The 12,437-nt window shown below is 41.2% G+C and overlaps 1 protein-coding gene across 1 annotated transcript in view; it reads left to right on the forward strand.

Annotated features, from left to right (window-relative positions):
- The first annotated feature begins 220 nt into the window (after positions 1 to 220).
- The window catches only part of LOC127972449 (protein NipSnap homolog 2-like), a 17,843-nt gene continuing 5,626 nt past the window's right edge, over positions 221 to 12,437 (forward strand). Inside the window, exons 1-6 of the mRNA XM_052575941.1 lie at positions 221 to 382; positions 1,069 to 1,208; positions 1,289 to 1,334; positions 1,414 to 1,508; positions 11,547 to 11,617; positions 12,107 to 12,247. Of these exons, the coding sequence (XP_052431901.1) occupies positions 306 to 382; positions 1,069 to 1,208; positions 1,289 to 1,334; positions 1,414 to 1,508; positions 11,547 to 11,617; positions 12,107 to 12,247 (570 nt within the window). The 5' untranslated portion in view covers positions 221 to 305. The remainder of the gene's footprint in view (positions 383 to 1,068; positions 1,209 to 1,288; positions 1,335 to 1,413; positions 1,509 to 11,546; positions 11,618 to 12,106; positions 12,248 to 12,437) is intronic.

Below are 12,437 nucleotides of genomic sequence, written 5' to 3' on the forward strand. Positions count from 1 at the left end.
GATTGCTGTGTCTAATGTAGAGAAGTGTGTGTAGTGTTTTGCCAAACAATGTGTGTAGTGTTTTGCAGAAAGTGTGAGGATGAGAATGTGCTTATAGTTTTGCAGATTTAGGCTGAGGTTGAGTTAAGGTTTCACTATCTGTATGTTATGTTTAATGTTAGTGTGTAAGCTATGATATTACACTGTGAGTAGTGAGCTGTGCTCGCAGCAGTGGTGTGTAGCGCCCCCAGCGGCAGCGCCGGAGAACTGCAGCCTTTAACTCTTTCCTCGCCTGCTGCTTCTGTTGTGTGTCCTATCGGTGGAAGATGGCGACCAGAGTCCTTCAGAGCTCCTGCTCAGGCCTTTATCAGGCGAAACACGGACACTTTACCGCTGTTATCAGGTTTGATCTCGATTACGTGTTATAAACGTGCGAGCTTTGTTCTTTAGCGAAACACGAGCTGCACGAGAGTCTCTAGTGTTACACACACTATCGCATTAGATAAAGACGAGACTACTAGTATTACTGCGAGCAGATGTGTAACTTACAGACACTTTATCAGTGTGTTGATGGTAAAGTTTGCGCTGTTCATGTTTGCTGCGGGAGTCAAAGGCGCTCGCACGCGCTGCTCAAGGTCATAACTCATAACTCTCATAACTCATAACTCAGGTTATGCTGAAGACAGTGTTTTAGCTTCCAGCCACTGATTAATAAATGGCTGTAATAGTTATCAATGTGACTGATAAGTGATGCATGCAGAATATCAGAAACACACAGAGTCTCAGTTTATACTGTACTGAGAGTGTGTTTCTGTTTGCTCTTATCACGTGACCCTGAACCAGTCATAAGAGAAGATATCACGTGACAGCTGAATAAAAAATCTCTCCATTAATGTGTGGTTTGTTCGGAGGACAGTATTTGTCTGAGATATCCCTGTGCTGCTGATGACTGCTTCTGTGCTGCAGGGACACACACTCTCACACACACACACACACACGCACACACACTTATACACCTGTGCTGCTGATGACTGCTTCTGTGCTGCAGGGACTCGTGTGTGTAGTGAATCAGAGCTGGTTGTGTTTCAGGGGTCTGTCGGCGTCTAATAACCGGAGCCGAGAGGACAGCTGGTTCAAATCACTGTTTGTGCGGAAGGTGGACCCCAGAAAAGACGCTCACTCCCATCTGCTAGCCAAGAAAGAGGACAACAACTTGTATAAAATCCAGTGTAGGTTCTGTCCTCTGCTGAGAGCGTCTCGGTGCTTGTGCCGTGTGTTCATTAGCTCTGTTTTATTGCTTGTGTTGTAGTTCACAACGTGAAGCCCGAGTGTCTGGATGCCTATAACACACTCTGGTAAGCCCTTCTCCTGGTGTTAATGACATGAACCCACCTGGAGCGTGATCCGAGGCTCAGAGTTGTGTTGTGTCTGCAGTGCCGAGGTGCTGCCGTCCATCCACAGAGACAGCAGGTATCCGTGTGAGCTGGTGGGCACCTGGAACACCTGGTACGGAGAACAGGACCAAGCTGGTAGGACGGCCTCCCAAACCACTAGACTTTCATAAGAGCTGAAATAGATCTTTAATAGACTCTGTGTGAAAGTAACATCACCATCTTTCTGAAATCATCTTAACCCAATCCCAGGTGAACATTGTCATTTGAGCCCCTCTACAGAGCAGAACAGTAAACACACATCCCTGACCTCTTATATTTGGCTTTCTTCAAGAAAAAAAGGAAATCAACAGTTTTAGTGAGGGACGTTTCTGAAATGTGCAGAGAATTACCTTCTATATGTACACACACAAACACACACACACACACACACACACACACACAGTAACATTAGTGTTGAAGACTAAAGGAAGTATACTAACACAAGTTAAAAGTGGATTTGAACATTAGGACTCAGTTCATCTGGTGTTTGTTGTGCTCAGAGCAGTCCTTTGCATGTTTCATGGTCATTATGACAGAATAAAGGTCAGTATTTTCTGATGTGTCTGGAGTTCACTTTCAAGGGAACTTCGAACTGCGTCCTCTAGGGGGCGCTATGGGGAACACCTCGCCGTGACCCTTTTTGAAGCATACATTGAAAAAACACCAACTTGTTGGCCGGCGACAGCCTCTGATGTCACTACCGGCACGACTATAAACCGGCACCGGGAGAACACGTCATTCTCTTCTTCGTCTTCACTGACTGTTCTGCTGGGTTTTTACTCAGGAAAAGCAGGAGTTATTTGAGGATGGTGAAGAAGCTGAGGCTGAACCTTTTCAATTCTCCTGCCCTGCGTATGTAGAGCTGTTGGAGGTTATGGATCGTGCCACGGCAAAGTTGGACTTGCCATGAAAGTGCGCTAACAAGGAGACGCCGTGAGGCCGCCTCGACGCGCGTTATCTTTCTTACCATAGCCCTCCAGCTCAGGTGAGCCTTCCATTTCTGCCTGATCTCCATACAGAGATCGAAAATAAATGAAAGAGTCAGTTTTCTTCTCACGTCCATCGGTTTCAGCATAAGAGTTGTGCCGACATTGAGGCGATGCACGAAAGCGGCTATGAGAGGATGCCCCCTGTAGAAAGAGCTTTTTCTCTGTGGGGGAGACATTAGGGCTGTGCAATTAATCGAAAAAAAACGATTCGATTATTAGGACTTGAGCAGCGCCCCTGGTGCTCAGAGACAGAACAGAACACGGATTTGTTAAGTCATCTTTTAGCTCAAGGTGCGCGCCTAAAATCTCCAATACACACAAAAATGTGTCAAAATGCTGCGCTTGGTGATTATTCATGTATACATTCGTTGTTCATGTAATAAATGAATGTAAAGAGTTGAGAATGAAAATACACGTGTAACAGTAATTTAGATACGTGCAGCTCTTAATGTGACAGTAGACTATATTTTATTTTACATTTGATTATTCATTTCTGCAGTAGGCTGTACCACGCTGCACTAGGGCTGGGCGATATATCTAATGATATGATCATGCACACCTAGTCAGTAAATCCGGTTCCGTCATTACCACTAAATCGCCATCACCTGCTTTTAAAAGGAGAGGCATTTAATAGACAGAGCCGTAGATCACTGACAAGCTACACAATATCACGTTCATTATTGAAGCCGATTCATCTTGGATAATGAATGCTCTGTGTACTTTCTCAAAACCAGTGGTGAGTGTGCTTGTGAACACTTTGTACACTTTCTAAAATCCACGTAAGTGGTAAGTGTGTACGCAAGACTCTGCACACTTTCTGAAATCCTGTATGATAAGGGTTACGCCCTCAGCTTCGTTCCCTTTCTTTAGATGATTAGACCTTGGTTCCTTGGGCTCCATTCAGCCAGTGTGTATTTATTTATATTTCAATTAATTATTGCACAAATCATACATAACTTCATTCATTCATTCATTCATCACGTACATGAACGAACAGGACAAGAAGAAGAAAATCTTATGGTACCTGTCGCTTATTTGTGCACATCAAAACAAAAACAAAACAAAAAACAGCTACTTTATAAATGGATCAACGTATGGATCAAGTATTTTCAGTAATACCTATCTTTACACTTAATTATAATCATTTTAAGCGTGTTAGTCATCATTGTTCTTATAACATTCCTGTATTTTTTTCTTATACAAATTCTTAAATTTACAAACACTTTTGCAGCACTTCAGTTCATAGTGCAAGGTGTTCCATAGTTTAACTCCGTACATAGACAAACACATCTGTTTTTGTGTAGTACGTGCAAAAAGAGTTTTAAAATAATATTGCCTTCTATGGCCATCTTCCTCTGATACAAGAGTAAATACATTTTGTAAGACCATAGGCAAAACTCTCTGCTTAGCTTTCCACATAAAAATCAAAATCTTCAAGTCAACCAAATCTTTGAATTTACAAATAAACTATTTGTGTTTTCTCTCTAGCCTGTCTTGTTGATAATCCTTAATGCTTTTTTCTGTAACAAAAACAGAGATCTTGTGTTAGTAGAGTATGTATTACCCCAGACTTCTGTGCAGTATCCAGAATATGGGAGTATTAGTGAAATGTACAACATAAGCAATGAAAAACAGTCTAAAACATCTTTAACCTGATACAAGACCCCAATACTTTTACAAACTTTATTCTTAATATAAACTATGTGATCTTTCCAATTCAATTTATCATTCAAAATAACACCTAAGAATTTTATCTAAATAAATCATTCAATATAATTTCCTTTAATTGCTATTCTTACATTTCCATTCTTTTTGCAATTACCAAAAATCATGTATTTTGTTTTCTCCCAATTTAAACATAATTTATTTTGTCAAACCACTTCTTAACTTTTCCCATTTCTGAATTTATATTTTCTGCTATTTCTGACAAATTATTTCTAGAATAAAAAAAAAAGTTGGTATCATCGGCAAACATCAAAAAATTTCATTAATGAACAAAAGAAATAGTAATGGGCCTAAAACGGATCCTTGTGGAACTCCAGATATTATTTCTTTTAAATCAGATCTTTGACCATTAATTTGAACAAACTGCTGTCGATTGTTAAGAAAACTGTTGAGCCATTGATGAGCTGGACCCCTAATGCCATAGTTGTATGATTTTGACAATAGCAAACTGTGATTTATAGTGTTAAGCTTTGCTTAAGTCGATGAAGATGCCCACTGTGTGTTGCTTATTCTCAGTTGCAAATGTTATTTTTTCTATGAGTTCAATTAATGCCAAAGCTTTTGCTCTAAAGCCATATTGTTTTTCAGTAATTAATTTATGTTTTTCTAAAAAAAATTTAGTTTTTGAGCTAACCACTTTTCAAGGGTTTTTGAAAACTGAGAGAGCAATGACACTGGTCTGTAGTTGTTAAAATGATGTACATCTCCTTTTTTGAAAAGTGGAACGACTTTATCGACCTTCATCTTCTCAGGAAAGACACCCGAATGTATAGACAAATTAAAAATAAAAGATTAATAATACAGTCAATGGTCCTTTTTACAATGGCCATGTCAAGTCCATCATTATCAGTAGAAGTTTTATTTTCACATTTACTAAGAATAGATGGAATTTCATTTTCCTGAACCTCACCCAGGAACATGGACTGCATTATTCTACTTTTCATTCCACAAGTAACATTTTGACTTTGGTTAGATATATCAATTGATTTGGCAATATTTTCCCCAATATTGATATAAAATGAGTTAAATTCATTGGCTACATCTATGCTATTGTTCATAACAGTTTCATTGTACACAAAATATTCAGGTAACTTAATATGTTGTGAGTTTGGTTTTATTATATTAATATATTCCATGTTATTTTCATATTTCCTTTATTATCTTTCAATCGTTTATTATAATAGTCCCTTTTAGTTTCTCTTAAAATTGTCGTCAATTTATTTTTGTATGTTTTGTGTTTGGCCTCACAATTAGATGTCCTATTTTTTACAAAGTCTTTATACAATCTATTTTTCTTTTCACATGCTTTAATCCTAATGTCATCCAGGGTTTATCACTTTAAGGGGTTTTCTTTGACAGCTTTAGTGGGCAGCATTTATCATAGCTAGATATATATATATGTTTAAGAAGGTTTCATATGCTGCATTCACATCATTCACATAGACACCTGACCAGTTCTGTTGTGAAAGCACACTCCTAAAGTCATTTATTGTTTTCTCGGTTCTCACTCTAAAATATGATGTATGATGTGAACTCTTGTATATCTCAGGTTGCATGTCATAAATGGTAAAAACAGGCAAATGATCGCTTAAGTCATTTCTCAATAATCCACTCTGAACAATTTTTTTAACATCATTTGTGACGATATTATCAATTAATGTGGCACACGAGCTAGTGATTCTGCTAGGCTGCGTAATTAGAGAAAAAAAGATCTTGTATACAATGCTTCTAAGAAATCTTAAGTAAACTTACATTTAGATTGATTAAGAAAGTCAATATTGAAATCACCACTTATAAAAAATGTTTTATGATTATTCTGTGTATCAAGTAATTGTTCAAATTTGTCCTGAAAAACATCAATTTTGGATCCTTGAGCTCTGTAAATGCAAGCAGCGATCACATTCCTGTTTTTTTCCAAATATCGATTTCAACAGCTACACATTCAAAAATTCCCTCGATTGCAATAGACATTTTTTCAACAAGTTTGCATTTCAAATGACTATCAACATACAACGCCACACCTCCTCCTCTTTTTTCTGATCTACTTACGTGGTACAGCTTGTATCCTTCTGTTTCAAAGTCTACACCCTTTTCATCGCTAATCCATGTTTCAGAAAGTGCTATTATTTTAAATCGACTTGTAAATGTAGTGATATAATCCTTCAATTTGTTGAAATTTGCATTAAGACTTCTGGTGTTGAAATGAACAAGCGACAGACTGTCCCTTGAATTAATGTTTAAATTAAATTCATAATCAGTATAATATTTAGAGGTGTCACATCTTTCATTCAACACATGGCTATCAGGGTCCAAGTCCTTACCAAAATCATGCATGCTTTGCTCTCTAGTATCAAATCTTGTCAGTATTATACCTATCTAATTTTAAATAATAACAACTAAAATTTCCATAAATTCAAAGATGTTTCCCAAAGACAGGTAGTAAACAAAATACTGGTGATTGAACATTAAACATTCCTCACCCCCCCCCCACACATAAAATAAATCAGCGCTCATAATAGTTCACTCTCCCAAGAATTTTATCAAAGTAACAGACATTGTGACAAACCAAAAAACAAACCAAAAAAACAAACAACAACAACGAAAAAGAAAGTCATCAAATGTTCACAAGCTCAAGAGAAAAAAAGTCAAACAAAATTGCCTCGTAACAGCCTTACCAAGTCACTGCGCTGGAGTTTAATCCTCAATAGTTGAAATGAAAAGCTCAGCCTTACTTGCGTCTTGAAATAAATGCCTGACATTACCTTTGGTGAATTTTATTGTCGCGGGGTACAGAAGGAAAGCCTGAAACCCCTTTGTACGGGCTTCATACATCACCTTGTAGCATAATTTACGACACTGCAAAGTGGCCTTGCTGTAGTCCGCGGCAAACTGAAGTTGAATATTAGCCACTTCTGAACGATTTTTCCTGGATTCTTTGAGGATACGATCCCTGTCAGTGTACTGGAGACATCTAACGATCAGCGACCGTGGTCTCCGCGGCTCACTCCCAGTGCCTCGCTCAGGCAGGCGTCCAAGCCGGTGACATCCTGTCAGCTCCGGGCAGGTGTCAACGATAGCAGGGAACCACTTGGGAAGTTGTTCTCGAAGGTAATCCAGAGCATTTGTACCTTCAACTCCTTCTTTTAGATTAAATATAAGCAAATTGTCTCTCCGTGCGCGATCCTCCATTTCTGTGAGTTTTGCTTGATATTTGTGCATTGTTTCCACACACTGTGAGACAGTTTGTAAAGCCTCACTCACACGCTCTTTTAACTGAGTTGTATCTGAGCGTATTATCCGTATTTCCTCCATGTGCTTGGATAAAGTTGAATGCATACTATCAGTGCATTTCTCAAGCCTGTTGATGCGTGATTCGGCTTTCACATCAGCCTCTTTGAAATATTTGCCCATTAAGTCATCAATGGCCTGAGTCAAAGCCGCATTGTTTTCACCCAGCTGCTTGTTTACTTCAGTCAAAATGTGTTGTTTGGCTGCAAACGACTGTCTTGTTTCTCGCATTGGCAAGACACAGGTTTAAGCTGAAATTTTCCTTCTTTACAACAGTCTTGTCACACGTACCAAGGTTTATTTGAGCGTTATTGGGAGAGTGTTGCACTGAGTCTCAGCAGGCAGCCGCCATTAAATAAGTGAGCCTAGCGCCAGTTTCTATATACTTCAAGCATCGCTTCCCCTCAATATGAGGGGCTATTTGGGCTGTTCTCGTGGTAGTTTAGCAGTGCTCACTTTTGCTAAGAAGGATTTCCTATGAGTACGCTACTCTCTTTCTTAATTTGAAGTTATCCTCTCAGGTGAAACTGAGTTCCCCGTTTTTTCCCCAGAGCACTCCAGCATTATTTCCACTGATCAAGTAGATGTCTATCAATCATTAATGTTTTGACTGTTTTGATTGTCTATCAATCATTACTGTTACTCTGATAGAGCAACCATCTATGAGCTTCTCTATCAGAGTGCCATGAGAGCCCCTCCTTAGAACAGTATTTGAGAATCCATGCTATGGTAAGTGTGCACGTGAAGTCTTTGCACACTTTCTGTAATCCACACTGTGGTAAGTTTGCACGCTAGTATTCTGCATTCTTTCTAAAATCCTATATGGTGAGTGCTTTGCGCGGTTGCTTCATGTCCTTTCTTGAGTTGGTAAAAGCCCCGTTCATCTTGGACGCCACTCAGTGGCGTAGCAAGCTTTTCAAAAGTGTGGGGGATGGATGTGGTTTGTTTATAAACAATAAAAAAAAATGAATACAATGATAGAGGGGTACAAAATGCAGGGCTTAAAGTTCTCCGGCACCATGCCGGATTTCCGGCTTGCAGCGTTTGGCTGAAAAAAAAAATTATCCTACATTTAAAAAAAATATCAGAAAAGGGGAGAGAAAAAAACACGCCCACACAAAGCTTTTTCTCTGGTGGTATAAAAAATGTAACAATTTACTGTTTTTAAACATTAAAATAATATACACTTTTCTTTCATAATTCTACAACAGGTACGGAAACAATGTCATCATTTCTCACTTTTTTCTCCTCAACATGTAACATTACAATCAAACACAACAGGTAAGTAAGTATCCACAAAAGTATTCAGCTAATCAACAAACAATGCTCAAAATATCAAAATTAGTTGCACTGGCAATGAACCCATAAATACACTGCTTAACAATGACAGTTTGTCCCCCTCCTCGTCAATTCCCTGCTTCATCATCACAGTTATGTTATACATTGCATGGCCACATAACGTTACATAGCCGAATTAAGCTAGCTGCTGAACAATATCCCAATAAAAGCAATTAGCATTAGTCTAAAAAACGAAATATAATACCGAAACACTCGACATGTCAACAAAACGATAACAGAACATCTTCCCAAACTCTTCCCGCCTAAGTTCCCGCCTCCTCAGCACGAGCTGACCAATAACACCCCAAGAGAGGCGGGACTTAAGGCAGAACAGCCAATCATCAGCCAGTCACACTCAAAGCAGGTGTCATGAGAGGGAGGAGGGAGGAGGCAGCCGCGGCGAGCGCAGACACAGAGCGGCCAGAGAAACGGAGGAGCGGCTGTAGTAAGGCGTTTGTGCAAAACTGCGGAAAAACTACAGAAAACGTGTGGGTGTTGAACCCTCTCACCGGGAAAAGTGTGGGTGTTAAAACACCCACATCCCCCACGGGTGCGACGCCCCTGACGCCACTCCACCTATGTATCCTCTGATACCTATCTAAACGGTGTTGCTACTAGAGAACTGTTGAGACAGCTCCTTCAGCAAGCTTATGCGTAAGCTAGCGGTAACCCCTGTGTGACAGGCAAGACTTAGTATAAAACCAGAATCAGAAAGAGCTTTATTGCCAAGTATGCTTACGCATACAAGGAATTTGTTTTAGTGACATAAGCTTCCAGTACACAGAGACAACAACACACAGACAATTGTGCTATAAATGATAATGGAATAGGATTGAGTGAGATGCAGGAATGGTTCTAGGATGGAGGATTAACAAATAAATATAAGGATATTGCACGTTTATAAGCATAATTAGGGAACATTTAACTGTTCATGAGGTAGATTGCCTGGGGGAAGAAACTGTTCTTGTGCCTCACTGTTCTGGTATTTGCTGGCCAGATGGCAAAAGTTCAAAGATGGAGAAACTTGGATGTGAGGGATCCAGAGTGATTTTATGAGCCCTTTTCCTCACTCTGGATGTATACAGTTCTTGAAGGGTGGGCAGAGGAGCACCAATAATCCTTTCAGCAGTCCGAACAGTTCTCTGTAGTCTTCTGATGTCTGATTTTGTTGCTGAGCCAAACCAGACAGTTACTGAAGTACACAGTACAGACTCAATGACGGCCGAGTAGAACTGTTTCAGCAGCTCCTGTGGCAGGTTAAACTTCCTCAGCTGGCGAAGGAAATACAACCTTTGCTGGGCCTTTTTCACAATGGAGTCAATGTGATTGTCCCACTTCAGGTCCTGAGAGATGGTGGTTCCCAGGAATCTGAATGACTCCACTGCAGTCACAGTGCTGTTCATGATGGTGAGTGGGGAAAGTGCAGGGGGGTTTCTCCTAAAGTCCACGATCATCTCCACTGTTTTGAGCGTGTTCAGCTCCAGGTTGTTAAGACTGCACCAGACAGCCAGCTGCTCAACCTCTTGTCTGTAAGCAGACTCGTCACCGTCCTGGATGAGGCCGATGACTGTAGTGTCATCTGCAAACTTCAGGAGCTTGACAGAGGGGTCTTTAGAGGTGCAGTCGTTGGTGTACAGGGAGAAGAGCAGAGGGGAGAGAACACATCCCTGAGGGGCGCCAGTGTTGGTGGAGCAGCTGTTTGATGTGAATTTCCCCAGTCTCACTAACTGTTGCCTATCTGTCAGAAAGCTGGTGATCCACCGACAGATAGAGCTAGGAACAGAGAGCTGGGTCAGTTTGGTCTGAAGGGCTGTTGGGATGATGGTGTTGAAAGCCGAGCGCCGAACTAAAGTCCACAAATAGGATCCTCACACAAATCCCTGTTTTGTCCAGATGTTGCAGGATGAAGTGCAATCCCATGTTGATTGCATCATCCACGGACCTGTTTGCTCGTTAAGCAAACTGCAGGGGGTCCAGTAAGGGTCCAGTGATGTCCTTCAGATAAGCCAGAACCAGTTTTTCAAACAACTTCATGACGACAGACGTTAGAGCCACAGGTCTGTAGTCGTTAAGTTCTGCTATCTTGGGTTTCTTTGGGATGGGGATGATGGTGGAGCGTTTGAAGTAGGAAGGCACTTCACACATCTCCAGGGATCTGTTGAAAATTCTAGATTCTTAGCCATATCCCTTTAAAGGAATCTTTCCTGATTCCAAGCCTTCAGCTCTACCCCGGGCAGAGTCCCTTACAATTAAGTTGGGTATGTAGCTTAGGGCTTTGGCTGTAAGGGGTGTCACAGACAGCCGTCTAACGTCCCAGGGGCAACTCCCATGTAAATGTTAGAGTTGGTACTTAGTGCTCGCCATGATTCTGGCCTGCACTCGCCTCAGCATGGCGGCGTGGGTATACTGTTCCCCATAGCGACCACTAGAGACCACTGCCATGCTTCGGACGCAAGCTTCAGTGAATGACGTGTTCTCCCGGTGCCTGTTTATAGTCGAGCCAGTAGTGACGTCGGAGGCTGTCGCCGGCCCACAAGTTGGTGTTTTTTCAATGTATGCTTCAGACACGAGTCATGACGAGGTGTTCCCCATAGCGCCCCCTAGAGGACGCAGTGTCTCGTTCCATAGTCAGGGAACTCTGGTTACATTCGTAACCTGAAATGTTCTGTCAGTTCTGGACACCTCTGACTGTATATGAATGAGATGTTTGTTTGTGTTTGATACGAGAGTGTGTTGAGGTGAGTGTGTGTGTGTGTGTACACACTGTAACACATGCCTCTGGTTCACTACATAGTGCACTTGTGGAGGTACAGAGGAGGATATCCGGCTCTGACTGAAGTCATGAACAAACTAAAGAGTAACAAGGTAAAACACTGCAGAATCAGACATTATGGGGGTTGTGTTATGAATATACACCAACAATTTCAGTACGTTCATACTTACTGTAGTCTGCATGTGAGTGTAACATCTCGTAACATTGTGGCATGATACATGCTGAAAACAGAATATGTTAGTTTATTAATCAGCATTCACAGTGTGATTTAATGATGAATATCAGCCTGCAGCCAGTAATTAATTAGCAGCGTTCAGAAGGTCACTCTGGAAATCTAACAGGTTACAGATTTCAGGTTTTTCTACTTAAAGTGATAGTTCACCCAAAAATAAAAGCAACTCATACATATTCGAAACAACGTGAGGCTGAGTAAATGATGACAGAATTTTATTTTTATGTTAACTATCTCTTTAAGTAGAGTCTCTTTCTGTAAGCTGTTAGATTCCAGAGTGACCTTCTGAACGCTGCCCTGAGCTGAGGGTCAGTGGAGAGTGATGATGGACGTCTGTGTTGTCTCGCAGGACTTCCTGGAGTACAGGAAGGAGAGGGGGAAGATGCTGCTGTCCCGCAGGAACCAGCTGCTGCTGGAGTTCAGCTTCTGGAACGAGCCGGTGCCCAGAGACGGACCCAACATCTACGAGCTGCGCTCCTACCAGCTGAGAGTGAGTGTGTGAGTGTGTGTGTGAGAGTGTGTGAGTGTCTGCGCTCCTACCAGCTGAGAGTGAGTGAGTGAGTGTGTGTGTGTGTGTGTGTGTGTCTGCGCTCCTACCAGCTGAGAGTGAGTGTGTGAGTGTGTGTGTGAGAGTGTGTGAGTGTCTGCGCTCCTACCAGCTGAGAGTGAGTGAGTGAGTG

The sequence above is a fragment of the Carassius gibelio genome, chromosome B15 (genome assembly GCF_023724105.1).
Source record: "Carassius gibelio isolate Cgi1373 ecotype wild population from Czech Republic chromosome B15, carGib1.2-hapl.c, whole genome shotgun sequence".
NCBI classification, from domain to species: domain Eukaryota; kingdom Metazoa; phylum Chordata; class Actinopteri; order Cypriniformes; family Cyprinidae; genus Carassius; species Carassius gibelio.